The 21,068-nt window shown below is 39.4% G+C and overlaps 1 protein-coding gene across 1 annotated transcript; it reads left to right on the top strand.

Annotated features, from left to right (window-relative positions):
* Positions 1–16,867: 16,867 nt before the first annotated feature.
* LOC133093300 (uncharacterized) lies at positions 16,868–18,326 on the top strand. Its single transcript, XM_061193059.1, has 2 exons — positions 16,868–17,537; positions 17,964–18,326. Exons 1-2 carry the CDS (start codon positions 17,061–17,063, stop codon positions 18,267–18,269), a joined length of 783 nt encoding a protein of 260 aa, XP_061049042.1. The 5' UTR covers positions 16,868–17,060; the 3' UTR covers positions 18,270–18,326.
* Positions 18,327–21,068: the final 2,742 nt, after the last annotated feature.

Raw genomic sequence — 21,068 nt, 5'->3', positions numbered from 1 at the left:
CCTCCGAGGTGCTTCTGAAGCCCACTAAAGCTTGAGAACCCCTGAACTATGCTATCCAACGCCCTCCTGTCCTTGCTTTGCATTCTAAGCATAGTGTGCAACCATGACTTAGAACAAAGTGTAGTTCACCGCCTTTCACTAAACCTTTGTAGTTTCATAAGGACCATGCTCCAAACAATTGAGCTAAGCGGTCAACGATAAAGGAAATGTGTGTGTTTCCCCCCACTTTCCCTTTTTTGGAAAGAAGCATGGTATTTAAAGGCAGGCATTTAAAGGTCTCATTTCAAGTTCTGATGTGTCTTAGTAGTTGTGGGGCTTGAAACCAGTTGCTTAACCCCTCTAACTCTTGTGTTCACCTATAAGCACATTCTTAATGGAGTTATTTTGAGTATGAAATGAGATCCGGCAAACTCTAGCACACACTCTAGTGACTTTATGTGCATTAGAAAAAGGTGCCCCACTGCGGGGTGTCGGGGGCTGGGTAACATTGTCCATGTGTCTTCCTAAATTTGGCAAGGAGAACCTGGCCTGGATTTCAGCGCTGAGTTCTGTCTGCTCATCTGGACTCCTTTGTCCAGGACACATGTATATGCAGAGTTCTTGAATGAGATAATGTGTGTAAAGCACCTGGCATATGAGTTGCTTTTTATACAGTATATTACATATATAACACATATTACACGTGAACATAATCTTCTTATATGTATCTATCACAGTTCATGGAGAGGATAGTACTTGGTAGTCATTTGGTTATCAGTGAAGATGCTTAAACTGCCCAGTGAAAGTTTAAGAAGAATCATCGCATTTCTCAATGCTGTGATATATGGATCAAATTAACAGATTAATTGAAATCATTTAATTTTACCCTTCATGCAGTATAGATTTAGCCTCTCTGGACCATTAAAAAACGACATCTGGAAAGAAAACTGGTTTCACCTTTGCTACTCATATACCATCCGTGACTTATCTACGGACTGATGAAATAATTTAAATAGGGGACTGACATTGCAAAATAATAAATTAGACTTAGATACATGAAATGTGGAGAGGATATTCCCTGGCATGATATAATCTAGGTGCTGAAGACTGGTTTCAGATCATTTTTTAAGGGCAAAGGTCAGCAGGGAGAAAAGCCTGGGCTTCTGCAAAAAGAGGATGAAGAGGGAGATACAAGAAGGGGAAGAGTGAAGTTTTTGGCTTCTTCACAAGTTTACATAGGGTTCATAGGGTTGACCATTCCTGGAGTTTCACATTTAAGAACTTGAGTGTTCTCACTCTAGGAAAGGCATACAACCTCCTGTCATGTTTGGTGGTCTTAGACTTTGGTATCCACTTTTAGCACAGCTCGTTACTACTTATTATCAGTTCCCTGGTGTAAGGTGCTGGGATCCTGCCTAACACTCATCATTACATATTAAATTAGCACAATGAAAATGACGGAACAAAGCACTGGCTTTAAAAGCAACAAATTCTTTAAAGGCTACACTAAATCCTTGTCCATGCCTTACTAGGTTACAGTACTGCTACCATAATTAAATGCTATATGAGGAAATGTAACAAGATATTATGTGGCCAAAGGAAAATGCTAACCTAAATAGCATCGTTAAAATGTAACACAGGAAATAAAATTGGAAATCACTATTAGAACACTGCTCATGTTACAAGATGTCAGAATCATGCATAATGCAAGAGTGGAACTGCTTACAGAGACTTTACACAAGATAATTTAAACTTGCTTCTATGGACATGCGGAACTACTCTTTGAAGCATGGGCTCTGATGAGATTCTGCCTGGTGCTAACGACATTCCAAGGGAATGTTCTCTTTCCATCTGATGCATATTTATTTATAGGGTGCTGAATGAAGGAGTGTTCATACTGCATGGCAGATTGCACCTCCACCATATTTTTCATTAATCACCTTTTCTTTGGCATTTTCACCATTGCTTTATTATTGATCTGTTTTTTGAACCCTCTTTGTGAATAAACCTACAATCACAAAATTAACCCATTGATCAATGTCAGCAAACACATTCCTGCAAACACAACCTTTAACTCCTTTTCTCTCTGAACCGTCATTCCATTTCATCTCTCGGGCAAAGGACTGAAAAAACAGATGATCCTTGTATTATTCCCTGAAGGTCAACAAATCCAGACTTTGCTAGGTTTACAAGGCTGAACATAAAGCCCATCTCAAAGAGAATACTTCTCCTCTGCTGCTCAGACTTTAAGTCAAAAGGTCTTTCTTATGCATTCTAACATTTCCCTCTACTGTGTATAAAGACTGTAGATCACATATTGGTTTTTGTTGCCACATACAGAGAAATCACAATCTCTGAATACATGTACCAAATACAAACATATTTATCCACATACCAACCTCTCTAATTTGGACATAATTAGAGAAAGGGCTATTTCATTAGTGAAAAGTCTTAAATTATAGATGGCTGATTACTTCTGAGTACATAAAATAATGGCAGGAAATGACTAACAAAGTGTTGCCAAGTGCAAGACCTGCCAGGCCTGTTTTAATGAATAGCTAAAGATCACTGAAATTACCACATTAATTGTATGCATGTAAATTGCTTCTGCTAAGTACATTAAAATGTTGTTCTCTTTGTAATCATGTTGAAATTATTTATTTGGTTTGTATACCCTTTTCACAATTATTCATGAAAGACAAAAATGTGAATTTCAACGTAGTCCTTGCCTAAATCGGAACACTAGCAATTATGTGCCTCCTAATTTTACCATGCACACCAAGGACTCATGACTTTGTTTTAAAAAATCCAAAATGCACATCTAATAAGACCCCCCCTTCAAGGTACCCATTTCCTTGCTTCATGTCTTTCTTTCAGACTCTCATGGAGGGTAAGAAAGGTCTCAGGGTCCAGATCAAACTCCCCAAGTGTGCAATCCCCTGAGTGCTCTACCACTTCAGAGCCATGTGACTTTGGGTGCATTGCTAACTGTCTCTGAACCTTAGTTTCTCTTCTGCTCTCCAGGATTGTTATGAGAGTTAAATGGATAAAATGATGCTTTAAAAGTGTTTCTCAAACTTCCATGAGGATAAAAATCACCTGGGGGCACTTGTTAAAACCAAAAGTTTCCCAGGCTCATCCTCTGAGGCCTCTGCACCTACTGATTCAGTGGGGGCCACCAGCACCCCCCGCCCCAGGAGATTCTTATCACCTGGGAAACACAGTTTGGAGGCACCTGGCTTATAGTAGTTTCTTTTCTGTCATACTCTGTGCACTATATGTTGTATTGGTGAGCCAAGAAAAACAAAGGAAAAGTAGACTGAAGATACAGAACCAAACAAGTCATCACAGCATGTCTGGCAATTTTTTTCAACACCTCCAGTAAAGAGGAGTTCACCGTCTTATAGAGAGTGCAGTTTTCTCCACAGTTGAACAGTTCCATTGGTTCAAAAGACAAATCTCTTACTGTGTTGGAATCTGTTTCTTTTGAAGTTCTGTCTGTTGTTCTTGCCTGCTATTTGGAGCAACATGGAACAAGTCTACTTACTCGTCCATTCGACAGACTTTTTAAACATTAGAAGAGCTCTCTTATCTCCTCTTGATCTTCTCTTTCCAAGCTAAATATACCAAGTTCCTTCCTCCATAATTGGTCATAGAACATGGTTTCTATAGTTCTCACAGTCTTAGTCACCCTCCTCTGGATCCAACTTGAGACCACCAATTTTCCTCTTCAAATGTGTCTTGTGACAGAATTGGATAGAATGCTATAAATTTCTGAGTAGGACAGAATATAGACAAAACATATTTCTATAAAAAATGCTCAAAATAGATTATCTGAAAAGAATGATGCACTTAAGTTAAAAGAAAGGTTTCTAATGCCAGTTTGCCAGTTCTTTGACTTCCTGCATGACCTTATATGAGTCATCTAGCATATCCAGATGCTGGATGACTGATCTCTGAAACTGGGATAGCGATCTTCCTCTGTCTACCCATTCACCTCCTAGGATTGTTCAGAGGATAAACTATAAAAGAAAGCAGTATGAATAATTATGTGCTACTTTTATGACCAAATCAACATAGCTATGAAGCTATGTTAAAAATAATAGTTATTTAAATGTTAAGATATATTTTAAAATAAAAAAAAAGAAAATGGCTTGTTACCTGAAAATTCCATATAAAATAAAAGTTATTAGGTTTTTAAAGTTTTTTTCTCTTGCTTGCTTTTATGGAAAAACATATCACACATTGGCTCATATCAAACTCATGTCAATTTAATAAAAATCCCTGATTTTTTTTTAACATAGATTTTTGCCAAGCCAGGTTACCTTGAGTTTGCAAACTAGAATTTTGAACTTTAAAAAAAAAAAAACAACCTTTCATGCTTCCAGGATGAGGGTCAATAGCCAGGAGACTGGACTACTACAAAATCTTAACGACTTACCTGTTAGGTCTGAAGAGAGAATTGGACACCACCCTCACCTCTCTTGAGTTTATTGGAATTCTTTTCAGGGAGGAAAGTGCAGCTGCAGGAGTGTTTTATTCCTCAATTCATTTCAGAGATTTTATTATCAGTACTTTCCTCTTCTTCTTTTTCTTCTGGTGTGATCTTAAGATCAAGTTTAGAGTAAATGAGAAGTACGTCTCTCTCTGTCACAAAAGATTGGGGCTTAGATTCATGGGAGAAATAACCTCATTATAAATATAAAGATTTGCCTTGCTGATGTTTTCAAATAATATTTAATTATACAAGGACATGTTCTTTTGTCTAATGGTGAGAGTAAATAGAAAAATAAAGAACACTGGATGGAAATAAACCAAAATATGAAAGCGATTAGTTCTAGTCAGTGAGATTACAGGTGTTTTCTTCTCTTTATACTTCTCTGTATTTTCTAAATTTTCTACAATATGCATGTATTACTTTTGTAATCAGAAACATGTTAGCAAGAAAATGAAAGAAAGCAAAGTTCTTTAACTATGCTGCTGGTGAAAAGTTGATGTTTGTATTAGAAACAAAGTTTCATGAATACATTTTTTACTAGCACCAACTCCAGAAGGTGGGAAAAGGACCTTCTTTTATTCTTCTTCCCATTTCACTTCATCTGACATGTAGGAGCCTCTTTTAATGATAGATTTCAGTGAGGGAAAGGCACCTGGGGCAACAATCAAGGGAGATTGCATTACACTGTGACAAAATCTTTAGAAATACTTTTCTGTTTGTGCCATCAAACAGATTGCAACAGGTGTAAATTCTTTTTCTTTTTTAAAGTAATTTTCAAGCAGACTTCTTATACATTGAGATACACATTGATTATTTTTTAAAATCTGGCTTATTTCCAAATAGTATTAAGATTCTCACTTCCACATTAATTTCTGGTCTTTTATCTAAATTTAGGAAGTCAGGGCGGTGGTACCTGACCACTAGACTGAAAGCTCTATGAAAGTAGGAATGATGTTTGTCTGTCGGTTCTTAATTCATCTCTGGATCCTCAGCATCTGGCTTAAGGCCTGACGTTTCGTAAGTACCAGTAGAACAGGGTAGAAACAAGCCCTTAAGCCAGCTGACCAGGATACAGAATAGAGCTCCTTTCCCCTCTCCCTAGGGAAGGATGCCTGAATAAAGGACAGAGAAACCCTAAGAGGCCTGGGCAAAAGGGGACTGAGTAGACTCTGTCAGGATATGGACAAATTGGGGAGGAGTTGGTAGAGGGGGGCTAGGGAATCTGGCTGGAATCTCCTCCACATTGTTACTGAACTGTGGAAGCGTTGTGCTTGCTCTTTGGCTTATTGCTTTTTTTGTTGTTGTTGTTGGGAAAGGGATGGGGTGGATTACAGATAGCTGTAAATTCACTCTGAAATGTTTGAGAAAGTGTTGGGACAGGACCTGGGCTGACAAAGTGACAAATCTCAGAGTCAGTAGGCCCCATTTCCGCCAGAAATAGAGACAGGGACTTTGGCATATACTGAATTACCAGAACAGGTGAGCAAAGCAAGGAGGGGCCAGGCCTTGGGAACAAGAGGCTCAGTGTGACTTCAGATAAACTCCTTTGTTATTGGGCTTAAACTCTGTTAGGCCTGACCTTTGGGTTTGGGGTGTGGGGAAGGGCAAATGGGAATCAAGTAACTAAAGCTCTTGGGACATTTGGCCTGGAGAGACTGAGAAAAGAGGTGGATGGTATGGGGTGGGTGCTCAGAGGCCTTGGCTGCCTGACCTGAAACAATAAAGCAGGGAAGAGCCTTCGAAGGCAAGCTAGAGAAGACAACTCAGTAACCACCACATACCTGCAGTTTGCTGACATGCATATAACTTGTGTTCCAAAATTCCTCTCCATGTAGTAAAGCTGCAGAGATTTTTACATCTTAAATTACGGGCTGGAATGTGTGAGGATCCAAATGACTCACTATGAAAGATAGCATGAGGGAGACATGCCTTCCCAAAGCTAGGGTTTCAAGAGAAAAACCACTTTTGTCCCTTGCTGGCAACAGAGGAGCAAGAGTTTCTAATTGAGTTGCACGATAATACACACTGACTTAAACAGGGTTTAGGGAGTCAGCACCTTGACCTAAGTGGTGACTTGTGGTGGGAATTTTAAGTGAGAACCTTGAGAGAAATAATGAATTGGGGCCGCTGAACCTCTCATATCTGGACAATCTGGACAGCTCCATATTAAGGCTAGATGTGGTTTCCAAGGGATTATTTATCCCTAGAGAGATTTAGACACAGCATTGCTAAATTAACCTCTTCAAGGTTCCATCCTGTGCATCAGGAATCCTTTTGAGCTAAAGTTACCAAATAGCCAATTTGCTAGTCCAGTCAATTCTGTGCTAGTCAGGTCAGTTCTTTGAAATCCAAGTCCTCTGGTCTGTACCGTTGCCCTTCCTGGGGCCTGCTGTAAATCTGTCAACCTCCTTCTAGTTGATCCTACCCACTCTTTCTAGATTAACTTAACAAAAACACTGCTTCCATCATGTTTTTCTCCTGCACAGTAAACTTTGGTGCAGTAAACCCATGGAGCATTGGGTCTCAAGACGTGGCTCTTGAATCAGCCACATCAGCATTACGTGGAAAGTTGTGAGAAATGTAAATCTGGTGGCCCCATCTCAGTCCTACGAATTAGAAACTCTGGTAGTGGGGTCCACTGGTGTGTTTTAATAAACACTGATGCATGCTGGAGTTTGCCATTGAGGACAGCCTGGCATTCACAGCACTCCCTCCTCTACAGTCTTCTGACGCTTGCCTCTTGTATTTGGTGCTCCTTGATCCTGCCTTGTATTATGGTTTTTTTGTTAGTGTGATCTGATTTCACATTCAGAATTGTAAACTCCTTGGGGTCCTGGTCTGTGTGTTTTCTGGATTTACTAACTTGTGAAATCATAAAACTGGAAAGGACCTGGAAAAATACTATCCAGCGTCTTCATTTTGCAAACCTTTGAACAGTACCGTGTGCATAGTGGACATTCAATTAACAATTGCTGAATGAAGTAACATGCCCTCAGGGGCCACAGAGGTGAATTAAGACTGCTGAGACCTCAGTGTCATTGCCTTAATTTAGATGGTCCCTTCTGGCACCCTCTAAGGGTTTGTGGATGCCTGGGGAAAGCCTTGGATGCCTTTGCCAGCCTTTTCCCCATGGTCCTTTGCATGGACTCTGGAATTTGCTTGCTGAATACAAGGCAACATGGTGTTTTGAGATAAAAATGGCAGAGCAGTTGAATTAAGAAGAAAATCAAAACAAAAACAAAATTGGTATTGTTTTCTTATTGCTGCTTTGAGACTCGGCATGAAGTATGAATCTGTCATAACCAAGAAATAACATCTTGCCCGAATAAGGCATAAATAAAAATTAATTGCAGCACACAGCTGTTAATTATCAGGCTTTGGAGCATTCCAGGAGCAGTTGTTCATGAACACCTATTTAGATAAAGATCCCTCGCTCATTAGGACATGCTGGCATCAACTATGGAGACATTTGCCGGTTGTTGATTGGTTGCATCTGCATAGTCTAGAGGACCAGGCTGCCGGTGGTGGTGGTCATGGCACTTGTAAGGGATACTCTTTCTCCATTTCACAAACGTTCACATCTAAAAGAGGAGATTCTTGACTTCCAAGGATGGCTTTGTGGTGATTCTTCTTCTAAATGAATTGGGCCATGGGTGTGACAGACATTTGTGTGTGTTTGTCACTTTGTGGCAGGCAGCAGATCATAGTGGTGTGCTAAATACATAAATAACTTTTATATTGCATTTTTATTATCAGAGTTTAATGCTTTAGGGCCTTGTTAGAATCTGTTTCTCTCAAAAGAATGGCCAAGACCTGAAAAATCTCTTTCCTGTTCTTTAGAAGGAGGACAAGGACAAAAAAGCCTTTGTGTCTCAGAGATGAGAAGAAATTCAAAAGGTACTTCATTCTTATAGGTTAAATTCACATACTAAAGAAAAGGAGGGAAAATAGGAAAAGAGATGCTTTTTCATTTTCTGTGGGCAGGGCAGCTGTACCAAATTTAAAAAGCCTATCATTTTACTCTAGGTCAAGTTTTTTAAGACAAACTCACATGGACTTTCCTAATTTTTGTTTTGTGGTTGTTGTACTGGGATTTGGTTTAAAGTGCTGCTACTTGTTGTTTAGAAAGTTTCAGGGTAATTATATTGATTGTAATCTCCAAACTGCGGGCCTGGTTTTCCTGATCTGGTTATTGTCAGGTCCTTCCTATTCTCCAGTTTCTGCCGCCCTCCTCTCACCACGACTGAGCCTTCTAAGCTCGCTGTGGTCAGACTTGACCTGGGAGAGGAGGCGTTCAAGGAACTTTAACCCAACACTTTTGTTCCGCAGCATCAAGTTAGTTTGACTTCTAGTCTGCCTTTGGCTTCTGCCATATTTCTAAAATCCTGTATGTCTTTTGTTCCTTGGATTCAGTATCTACCTTGTACTTTAGTTCTTGTGCCCGGATTTTTGTCTCATTACCAAGGACTGAGTTCCTGTCTTAGGAATTTGCCAGGTGTGCCCAAGTCCTCTAAGGACACATAAGACTCAACCTTACCCTTGCCATTCCTCCCCTTTCTCAGCCACCAGGGTCCAGCCTCTGCACCATAGGCTGACTGAGGCTCCACTATCACAGATTAGGCAGTATGATGCTGCCTGCCTGAATCCTGGGGCATTTTTCACTTCTGGATCTCTCGGCACCATGCTGTAATTTTGTATTGAGTGAACTTCCACTGTTTTATGTTTGTCTCCTGATTCCAGTTTCCTGGCTGCATTATCAACTCTTATGTATTGCCACATTCTTCAGCTACTTTGTTCTGTCTGCCAGACTGGACATCCTACCAGCACCTGCAGCTGGGCCATCCTCCCTGGTGGCAGGTTTAGTTTCAGGTCCCAGATTCTTCCACTATGACCTGCCCAGGCCGAGCTTAACAAATTCAACAAATGTAAAATACGTCCTTTAAAATGTTTATGTTTCAAATACTGTAGTTTAATCATTTTTACTCCAATTAGGTTGTGTTACACTTAAAGGATTATTTCCACACTTTTTTATTATTCTATGTGGATTGTGAAAATGGTTGCCTTTACCTGTTTGCAGGTCTTTTAAATAATAAAATGCAAATGAACCTTGCTTTTAATGGACATTCCGAGCAAAATTCTTCTGAGAATAACTTTATATTTAAGAGTGATATGATCTATTGAAATTGTGCCTATTTCTGTCCTGTTGTCCATGGGAGGAACCCTGGGCCTAATTATTATGCTTATCTATTGCCCTCAATCCTAAACTAAATGTGAAGAGTCATCGAATAGGCAAAAACAAAGAAAATCTATTTGTGCACCAGTGTGGCTGTGTGTGTGTGCGCCTGTGCGCACGCCTTGAGAGAGTAAACGGTGAGAAAGGGCAGGGCAAAGCAACTCCATTCACTTGACAAATGTAAAAAGGGATCCCTGTTAATATAATAGTTATCAATTATGTGAATACTTATGTTGTATCAGGCAGTATGATGGACACTTGAATTACCTCATTAAAGCCCCCTTAATTTGGTACTAATTTTGTTTCCACTTCACATGAGAGAAAACTGAGGTTTAGAGAGGTTAATTAATTTACCTGAGTCCACACACAAAATGATTGCTGGATTAGAGATATGCTTCCCTGCAGTGAGGTCCAAATTTCTATCCTCTGGATTATCCTCTGCTTTCCTGTTCTTCACTAAGATATCTCCAGGTTATTTTTGTATAACCGGGGAAGTAATAGAGAATGTGGGAGGAAAATAACTAACGTTTACTAGTTATAATTTTCCGAGGATTTTTTACATACAATATCTGCTTAATGCTCAGAAAAAGTTAAGTGTTATTGTTGTCTCCATTTAAGATGGCAAAACAGAAACATCAGATGACTCCATATTGTCGTAGGTAGCTGTAGCTTCTTTACCTGACTATTGTTTACTATTCCATTGTGAGACTCTACCACATTATCCTAACAATGGACGTTTAGATTTTTTCAAGCTTTTTGTATTGTAAGTAGTTCCTCTGTGAACATTTATATGCATATTTCTAGTGCACATTTTGCATAGCCTTTTCTTAGGTATATACCTAAGAGTATATATGTTGAAACTGAACACTTAAGACAATAAGTAAAAAGAAAGCCATGTGTGGAGCAATGATGAGAGTGTGTCATGAACCAGCAATTTTGATTAAATTAATTCTATTCACCTGAGGTCAAAAAAGACTTCTGTAAACCTGAGGTCTCACCTTTCTCCCCCAAAACAATCACCTAACTTGGTAACTTATCTAGGGCAACAGAGTGGTGGAGCTGGGACTGACTGCACCTAAGTTCTGTAATTCCAGACAGTTCCCAGGCCTGTCCCACCTTAACACATGAACATCATTCTCACCATTCTACTTGGGTGGCCTGAGAACTACAAACTTCACAGCAGGATTTTACACCATTGAGTTGCAAGTCTGTTTCTGCAGAAGAGATTTGGTTTTGAGAAATTACTCAGGAGTGTTTATATTGCTTCACCCATGGGCCTGTGTGCTGCTAAGCTTGAAATGAAAAGAATGGCTTCGTGGTTTAGTTTTATGGGGGAACCAAAGCCATAGAATTATGATCCAGTGCATATAACATTGAAGGATAACAATTTAAAGTCCAATAGTTCTTTGCTATTTATCTTCACCAGAGGATCTCAGAGAGTTTTATGAGAAATTATAGACTAAGAATTTGGAAGAGTTATGTGCAATTTATAGTTAAAAAAAGGAAGTGCTAAAGTTTTCTGGAATGCTCCAAGGCTGTCATTAGAGAAGGCATGAAGACAGCCCAGGATCATTGACTCTTTGGCTAGGAACCCTGGCAGGACTAGATGTGACCAAACGACTCGGTGATCCTGAATGGCTTCAGCTTGCTTTGCATGGCAGTGTTCCTTTTCCAGGGGTCCTGCTGCTTGAAGGAGGACTTAGAAGAGCCGGCATGAATTAGTTCCCCAGAACCTTTAAGAAACAGTGATATTGTGGTGGTCATATTAATACAGCTTTTGTAATGTACTCTCTTTTTGGTTAGTATTTCTCCCTCTTCAATTGGAATTTTAAGCACCATAATGATGTGAGCCAGCTGAAGTTTTTAAACAGCACAAATATAAATGGTTATCCTAAATTATATTAGGGAGAAACTCTACTTGAATTATTTAGGTTAATAAATAAAGACACTACATTAATATAAGCTTAATATGTTTTAAGACTAAATATGCAATTCTATAAAACTTTGGTGATTTGTGTGCTTTCTTGTATGCTTTCTGTTGGCTGGCCGTAGGATTTTTAATTGAATTACTGTAGAAAATTCAGCACAAAATATTATCAGATTTAACCACCCACTGAGTGTGTTATTTGTTACTGTTTTACTAGGCTAAATCAAAGGTCACACATCTCTTTTTCTGCACTGATTTTCAGCCCAGAGGGGTAAAGTTTTAAAATGAGATGATGAAATTTTAGAGAAGAGCAAGAACTTAATAGAAGGATAATACTCAATTATTTTCCTTAGAAAAATAAAGCTTTCGTGACTACTTTATATGTGCATTCCTAGCTTTTTAATAGTTCGCTTCTTTGACGTTCACATTCTGAAGCTTGTAACTAGTCTGAGGTTGAAACTGGAAGCAGAGTTGTAGGGGGACAGAGGTGCTCATGGAGAGAAAAGACCTGTTGGCAAACCCAGTATCCACATTTCAAGCATAGTGCCTTCTGGCCATATCCCTCTAAAAGTTCAAAATGTGGGTGGGAAGGCAGCATGGCTGGAGGATTCAACCCAGCAAATAATCTTTTCAGAGTCTATATGTCTTCATTAGTCATAGTAAGTGGTTAGGAGTGACCCCTCCCTCTTTTAGCTTATTACGAGTCAGTGTGTCTCATTTTACACCTGAGATTATTTAATTCAATGGTTCTCAAAGTGCAGTCTCCAGACCAGCAGCATCACCTAGGAACTTGTTGGAAGTATATGTTCTCATTTGTTCATCCAGACCTACTGAATCAGAACCACTAGGGATGGGGCTCAGCATTCTGTTTTAAAAGCCCTCCATGTAATTTTCATGCCTGCTAAAGTTAAAAAACAACTGACTTGTGTTGATCAGTGTATGCTTTTTGGTAACCATATCAAAGAGTGACTTTCCCAATGTCTGATTCATAGTAGGCTCTCAATAAATATTACCCTGAAAATGAAAATATACGTAAGTTGTAATGCTACATTCGATAATGCTTACTATCATATTTTAGTCCCTTTGTAACTGTATACTCAGGAATGAGTAGTTGCCCTCACAGATTATTCATTTTCTTTCCCTTTAAGATTAGCTCTTCAGCCTTTTATTTAATATGAAAGGTTATCTTCAAAGAAAATCGTTGTCTGATGCTTCAGTTATTTAATTCTCTGGAAAGTCACTGAGAAGCAAAGTTGGCTCATGCAATTATTTCTTTCCCATTTTTAAAGAGGGATGGTCACTTCACTGTCAATAATGATTAGTGAATTTTTTTTCTAATCTCTTCTGCAGGACCAGCCAGAAGTTCAGTGGTCACGAATTTGTTGTTTTAGAACTTCTAAGTTGGCTTTGAGTCTGCTTAGACAGCAGATTCATCCAAGGGCTTTAATACTCTCAGCTTTGCTTCAAGTAATATGTGAAAATGAGGAAAAATCAATCACAGAGAATTTTGAAGTGCAATAGGTTTATGGAGACAAAGGGGTTCATACTGTGACATGTGAATTCATGTGTATTATATACCCAAATAATTTTTGATTTGTGAAATCCAGAGGAATCATGGACTTGAGATTTAGTGACATTCATGTGGTACAAATCTCTTTTGCATCTTGTCAGGCAAATGCCCTCTGGGGGTGGGGTTGAACAGCATCCCTGCATATGAGCACATCTAGCTCTTGTGGAGAGGTTCCTCGGGTTGGAGCATCAAAAGGGAGAGTCAGGGCCTGAAATTGTGTATGTGTCCTATGGGAATGAAATAGCAGATTCTGGGTAAAAACTTGCAGTCCAGGGATCACTGAGATTTGGGGGAGGTCCTGCATGAAGCAGGGTGGGGACGTAAGGATGGCCAGGGTGTGCTGACACTCTACCAGGAAGATGAAAAAGTATGGTAGGGATGGGAGGGAAATGGGCCTGCAGGGACCCAGGGATCTGAACAACTGTAGGGCCTCCCTGGGTAGCATGCCTTGTGATTCTAGGGGGGAAGTGGGTGGGAGAATGCTGCTAGTCTAGAGTTGTGCTGAGTAGTGCTAACCACACCCTGAGTAGCTCTTTTTTTTTTTTTTTCCTGAGTGAAGCCAGCTACTGACATCACAGGCTCCAGATTGGTAACTGGATTTACAGCTGAGCCCTGGCCAGCACTGCTCAGTTTTGTACCCCAAACTTCAGTTCGTTCAGAGAGAGGGGAGAATTGAACTGTAGAGCCCAGGCTCTGGGAGGCAGCCTGTAAAGACCTGCATTGTGAAGTCCACAAACACTGAACACCTTCCAGGTGCCAAGAACCTTGGAGACACTAGGGATGAAGTGACAAGCAAGACTTCCTGCCCTCAGGGAGCGCCGAGCCTAGTGAAGGAGACAGATATCTAAACAGGTTATTATAATCCAGTGGGTTGATTTTTGTAGATACAGAATGTTACCTGAATCAAATCAGTTTTTTCTGCCTGAGGAAGTCAGCTAAGTCTTCTTAGAAGAGGTGATACTATCACTAGGCCAGGTAGCAAAGAGGGGAAGGGGCACTGCAGGCAAAATGAAGAGTGTCTAAAGAAGTATAGTGCTCTCAGGAAATGGCAAATGTTACGTTTTCACAGTAGCAGAAGATTCCTGCGGGTGACTGGTGGACCTGAAGTTGGACAGGTGATGTGGAGTCAGATCACAGAGGACCTGGATCTTTCTGGGGGAAGAGGGAGCGGCAGAGCTTTAAATAGGAGAGAGACAGGATCAGATTTATTTTAGAAAGACTATTCTAGCTCATTTGTGGAGGGTGAATTAGAGGGAGTAGACCCTTGTCAAAGTATGGTTGAGGCATGGTGAGGGCTTGACTCAGGGCCATTTCAAGGCAGTGGAGAAGTCAGGTTGACTTTTGGACTCTTGACTTTGCCCAGCTGACTTCTCTTTTTTAGTTCTATCCTCACCTCTTTGGGGGCTGCTCTGGCTGCTGCTTCTATAGTTGCTGTCTCCATAGTTGCTTCTGATACAGCAGATAGATAGAACTTGAGCCTACATTCTCTCATTTATTACATGGAACATTTTTGTCTCTCAAAGATTTTACAAACTTTCCTAACAGTGTGGAACTAAAGCTAATTACAAAGAATCCTATGTTAATATACTAGTAAATAAATTCTGTCCTTAGATACCATCTTTTGTGATAAGCAGTATTCTTTGGACTTGACATGTAATTTAAGTGGCTTACACCAGATGCATTAATTCATTCATGAAACTTTTATTGACATTTACTATGTGAAGGCACTGTTAGCTTTACTGAAGGGTAACATAAAAAGTACTGAGTGACCTCTTGCAGAATGTACCAACACTGCTTTATTCTTTACAGCTACAAAGCAAGGAACTTTCTGAAAGCACTTGGTTCATTCATTCATACGTTTACTCATCCATCTATTAATCCATCAGTCAGCATATATTGGTTGAGTATCTACTTTGTGAAGGCAAAGGAATGAAAGGAGGAACACATTAGGGGTAGAAATAAAAATAGAACAGAATTTGGGTGTAGCTCACGGTTCTCAGAAAGTCCAGAATGTAAAAATAACCTCAAGATTCTGGACAACTTACTCTTTAATACGAGGGTCATTTTCATTATTAAAAAGCATCTTGGTTGAGAAAGTGAAGTTTTAGCTTCTTAGATAACCTCTCCTATCTTTGCCTCCATGTTTCTCTGGTAGTTACTTGAAGCTTTTGATCACTGGACTGTGGAACTATATTCATCAGGCCACGATAATTTCAAGAAATGAATAATGAAAGTATTTTCCATTATCTTTCTGTAGGATTTTCTCCTCAGTCGAAAAGGGACCAAATAGTATGCTTTTCTAGGCAGGTGTGATAGAAGATATTCAGTGTACTCCCCCCACTTCCCAACTGATGGATCCGTTTGAAAAGTGACCCAGTTTCAGAATTTAGCTACTAGTTGTTTGTGTAAAGGGTCATAAGAGACCATCTTAGAAGTACTACATACCCAGACATATTTTGATCTTTTCCTACTTTAAAGTCCTGCTTTTAATTGAAGAAGGCCTTTCTCTTTCTATAATCTTCTACTCTTTTATGGAAAGAGCACTTGCTGGGAGTTAGGTGACTTGATTTCTAATCCCAGCTATGCTGCTGACTAGTTGTATGACTTTAGGCCAGGGGTTGGCAGGCTACAGCCTGCTGCCTAATCTGGTCTACCACCTGTTTTTGTAAATAAAATTTTATTGGAACACAGTCATGATTATCTGTTTACGTATTGACTGTGAGTGCTTTCGTGCTATAGCAGAGATGAATATTTGTAACAGGGCCATATAACCCACAGAGCCTAAAATATTTACTATTAGGTCCTTTATGGAAAAAAGACTCCAAGCTCAGCATTACGCAGGTCATTATCTTACTTGAGTCTCAGCTTCCCCATCTGTAAACTTTAGGAATTGCATTAGGTTTTTCCCCAGGGCCCATGTCCTTCTTAGCATTCTGTTACTCTGTAGCTCTTCCCACAGAAAAGCCTCATCTAATACAATCACTGTACACTGGGATATAAACCTATTCATGTTTTCATTCACTTATTCAATTCATTAGGCACCTGGCAAGCCTCTGTAGAAAACTAACAAGTCTAAGAGAATCCCTGCCCTTGAGAAGCTTATAATCTGGTTAGAGACATAGTTACAATGTTCAGAAGTTAAATTATAATAGAAAATAATAAAGGATAACATTCCAAATTTTGTGATTATTATTAAAGGTGTTCAGAGGAGAGAAATCATTATGGGCTGAGATGATTAGGAAAAACCTATAGGGGAAAGTGGAATGTTTTTAAAAAATAGTCATCTCTGTGACTCCATAGAATACTGGATTTAGTGTCCCTCTAAGGTAGTAGTTTTCAAATTTTAGAGTGCAGGAAAATCACTTAAGTTACTAGGAAAAAATGTAAATTCCTGGAACCCAGCTTTAGAGATTCTGAATGTAGGTCTGGGGTATGTCCCAGAAATCTGCTTTTTCAAAAAGTACCCCAGGTGATTCTGATATACATGGAGAATACTGCTCTGGAAATTTGGCAAGTTTTTGCCTAGGAATTTATGCTAGGTTTGGCTGAGTCTTATTGAATCATGGATTTTGTGTGACCGGGAGGAACTCCACTATCCATGGAGCAATTACTTCAGTGACTTTCTCTCTCCTTTTAGGGAAGCTGAGATCTCCCAGGCCAAGAAGAACAACCTGAGGACTCTATTTCTGAAGGCCATTGAACTCCTTTAGATAAGTCCAGAGGGGAAATCTGAGATCAGTACAGCTGTTTGTCTATGATAGCTGAGGGTAAATCATTGGAGTCGGGGAACTAACTACTTCCATTAGCATTTGACTGTTGGTCCTTTTGTTGTGAGCTCCTTGTTTCTGCAAAGATGGCTGGGGTCAGCACAGTGGGTCAAAAAAAAACCCTAGATGAGAGAGGTTGGGAATCTCCAGTCTGCATCCCAAACCATGTCGCTGATGACTTGAGCATATCAGCAGATACTCAAGATACAGAGGATAGATTCCACCCATGGGAGAATGACCCTCTGAAGAGAAGTTTGGAATTATCATCAGAGCCATTGGAGGGGACATCTGGAAGTCATGTGGGTGATGTTTCACAAGATCCTGTCAGGCCTCCAGTCCAGAAGAGAAAGCTAGATCCACTTCCAAAAAAACATAAACATCTTAGAAAGGTCATAAGGACAAAGAGAATGAGAAAGAGCAAGAGGAAGAAGAAAGTGGAGACCCACTGCCCTGGCATTCTTCCAACGCCTTTGTTACCACCACAAAGTGAAGAAGATGAGGTGGTAGATAAAAAGCTGACCCTACTCAGTGCCCAGGAAAGTGATCCTGACCTTCCCAATGAGGTAGGGATGAGGCATGGGGTAGAAAAATTCTGGGCTTGCCACACGCACACCAAGCATATACCCAAACGTATAATGGCTCGACACTCTAAAAATGTATTTCTTTCCCAAATAACAATTCTGAGTGGTTCCAGGATGGAGGCTGAAGGAAGAGGACGTGGGTACCACAAAGCCATTCAGTGATCCAGGCTGATGGTGCCTCTGCCAACCTCAGCATGCAGTTTCCATGGGGGATCCTGCGTTACTCCAGAAGGGAAAATAATGACAACTCTTCACCTGGGGTGGGAGGAGCTGGGGATAAGGAACTTGAGAAACAAACTAGGATCCTTGGGCCCAGATAGAGTATGAAAGAACTGGTTCCGAAGGTCAGGTTCTTTCTGTATAGTGCGTTCGCATTGAGGGCTTTTAAACTTTTTCTTCTACTTGCAGGACAGATTACAGAGTCAGCAGGATGAAGGTACCTGTATGATGCATCAGGAATGTCAGATCCAGCCCTGTGAGCTCTCAGTGTCCCAGGAGCTCGGGCCCTCTTCTCCTGCAATGACATCCTCGGCATCACCACCACTCTGTTTTGGTCGTTTTTTAAGCTGTGTCTGCCAGACCTTCTCAAGGTCTAGGAAGAGGAAATCTCCTGGAAGAGAGGGCACCAAGCAAGCTGAGACAGGAGGTGATGCTAAGGCTCTGAGACCTGGTCTGCTGAGGGTTCTAGGCAAAAACAAAGTACAGCCTCATTAAAGTCTGTAGCAAGTTGAAATTGATTTAGGTTTCCCTTGTGTTTAGTTTAATAGTTTTCTCTGTGTCATTGTACCTGTTACTTGAGCTCTTGTCTGTCTAAAAGAGCTGCTTTTAAGTTGAGATCTTCAAGCCTAAAGAGGTAGTAAAAGCAAAGTAACTTTGAGGCTTTTAATACCGTGCCCAGGAGTGGGCTTGCTTCTTATTTCCTCCCATTAGACTGAAGTAGGATTCACTCTGGAGCAGTGGTTCCCAAATTCATGCATATTTCACTCATGTATTTAGTTGGCCTAATTTTCTCTAACTTCCCTGAGGATGGAAGTTGTACAGTTTCATCATTTTGAGTAATGTCTCCTGATATCTATCACCAAGTGGAGACTTCTTATGCCCAGCTCCTCTCATTTTTTCTTTTTAACCTTTAGCTAGAGATTCATTTTGCATTCTTCATTTTCAGTACTTCGTTGAAATTCTGCCACTTTCTACTTGATTTGGCTATGCCAAATCAGCGGGTGGTGGTTATTACTGTTCTTTCACATGATGCCACAATTACTCTCCCATCTCTAAGCATTGTTTCGTTTTCTTTTTCTTACTTGTTAGTAAGATACCTGGCTTCTGAAGTGTGCCTGTGGTCTTCTCTCTGTATTGAAAACATAGTCATACTAGGTAATGCTCCTTCCTTGTCATTCTTTAGCCAGACTCTCACAGAATCCTGAGTTCTACTGAGAATCCCAAATACAATAAGTACTTTAAAAAAAAGTTCTAGATCATTTCACTTCCCCCTTGTTCTGGTATGCTAGGTTAATCCTCTTCCCAGGATAGAAAATAAGAGTTTAAATTAATCTTATACCCTCCTATGAGGAGGGAGTAGGTTTAAGAAGAGTTTGAGAGTTTCTCTGTAGCTTTAATTACCTATTGTTATTTCCTACTTGTCCCAGTTTCCCAACTCATATAAGATTAATAAATAAAAGTAGAAATATCAATAAGTGTGTAAAGGATCTGCATAGGAAGGAAGTTATATATTTTCTTGCTTCCTTAAGACTGACCTTGATGGTTACTATATTGGAATTAGAGAAGATGACCAATATGTTTGTTTTGTTCTTTTCTCTCCTGGAACAGGGCTTTGTACTGTTGAGAGAATGTAGTTGGGAAGGGAATAGAGTGAGTTGCAAGAGCAGTGGCAAAGATCCTTAAGACTCCCTTGGAGGTAATTGGTAAAAATTGACCTTGAAAAAGTCTTTTGTGTTATGGTGTGTTGAGGATTTCAAATTAGAATTAGGAATTTTGCTAAATGTCATACACAGTGCCTGGAGTAAAATGGGGCCCATTTCTAAAGTCAGTCATGCTTTGAAACCTTTATTTTTTTAAACAAGTCATTGATTTCTTGTTTTAGAGAGTATGGAGTTTTAGTAGAGTTAATAGACCATTATAAATGGGCTCAAGCTATTACATGAATTTCAAATTATCCAAACTATATTTATGTGCATGTTTTCTCAATTTAATACAGGCAAGGCATAATGTACATAAAGTCTTGAGTCACAGAGCCTATTATTAAAGGCTCAAAGGAAGGTAGATATTAGTGTTGCTATTAATACTTTATTACTGTTATTGTTTTTTATCATAGAAAAACTATCAGTTGGAGCCTAGTTCGCCATATCTCCAACCCGTCTCCCATACTGATTTTCACATAAGGTTTATTTACTCCAAATTTAGAGGACAGGTTGCAGATAAGGAAAGATCTGTATAAGCACTTAGTTTTGAAACGCTTTTGCTCATGTGTCTTGACCCCTTGCTCACAAACAGGAGAAAGGGTGTCCACCTCTCTTCTGATGCATTTGTAAATGAGGAAGTGCATGTTCTCTGGTTTCAGATTTTATGTTGCTGTCTTTTTGGTTTGAATTATTAAACATGGTTTATGGCTTAATAAAGTTGCTTTTATAAAATATATTTAGAAAGTTAGTACAACTGTATCCAAGTAAAAAGAAATTAAAAAATAAAATCTACTACTATTGATGAGAGATAAAGCTTAGGGGTCATTTTTTAAAATTGTTTTCCAGCAAGGCAGATAAACATATTATAAATGTATTGTAAACAGAAATAATTGACAAGTATAAAAATGATCATATTTAATGTGTTTAGTTCCCTATTTTTTCATGGGAATTCTAAGAACTAGGTAGGTGGCAGGTGTACTTATTGCTATAGGTCAATTAAGTTGAGATTAAGCGGGTCAATTAAACTTTTCCAGTGATTTTCCTAAGATCACTCATTAAATCTGATAGGGAAACATAATACAGGTTCTTTAAACAGATTATTTAACCACAAATCTATGGTTTTCTTTTCTATATGTGATTGCTTTTGCTCTGTTCTTGTTCCAGCATGCCATACTGAAACATTTCCTGCTAACCATTTTGTTTTTTTCACCTTGTCCTCACATTACTGTCCAAATTCCAACTAATGTCATCTTTACTTACCTGGAAAATTTTAACATGAAAAAACTCTGGCTGATGTAAAGTTGTACAAAGAACGAACAGAGACTGTAAGTAACTGATTTACTTATTAAAATGAGTTTTGACAGAAAAAGTAGAAATTGTCTAGTCCCACCCTCCTATTTATCCAAGGAACCTGAAACACAGGTAGCTCTCTCAAGATGACATAGCTGGTTAGGGGCAAAGCTAAAACAAGTAATAGCTAATAGATTAAATATTGTACTTTTTATGTATCACCTGTGATCTTCAAGCAATCTGTGTAGGGTTGATATTAATATTTTCATTTTAAAGATGAGATAATTTAAGTTCAGAAAGGTCC

This window comes from Eubalaena glacialis, chromosome 6 (genome assembly GCF_028564815.1).
Source record: "Eubalaena glacialis isolate mEubGla1 chromosome 6, mEubGla1.1.hap2.+ XY, whole genome shotgun sequence".
Lineage (NCBI taxonomy): Eukaryota > Metazoa > Chordata > Mammalia > Artiodactyla > Balaenidae > Eubalaena > Eubalaena glacialis.
This window is presented reverse-complemented; position numbering and strand designations above follow the sequence as displayed.

Bases quoted from the DNA above. Each gene is read 5' to 3' on its own strand.
- LOC133093300 (XM_061193059.1), top strand. From the start codon at position 17,061: ATGGCTGGGGTCAGCACAGTGGGTCAAAAAAAAACCCTAGATGAGAGA. The intron at 17,538-17,963 runs GTAGGGATGAGG...TTCTACTTGCAG, and splicing joins ATCCTGACCTTCCCAATGAG to GACAGATTACAGAGTCAGCA.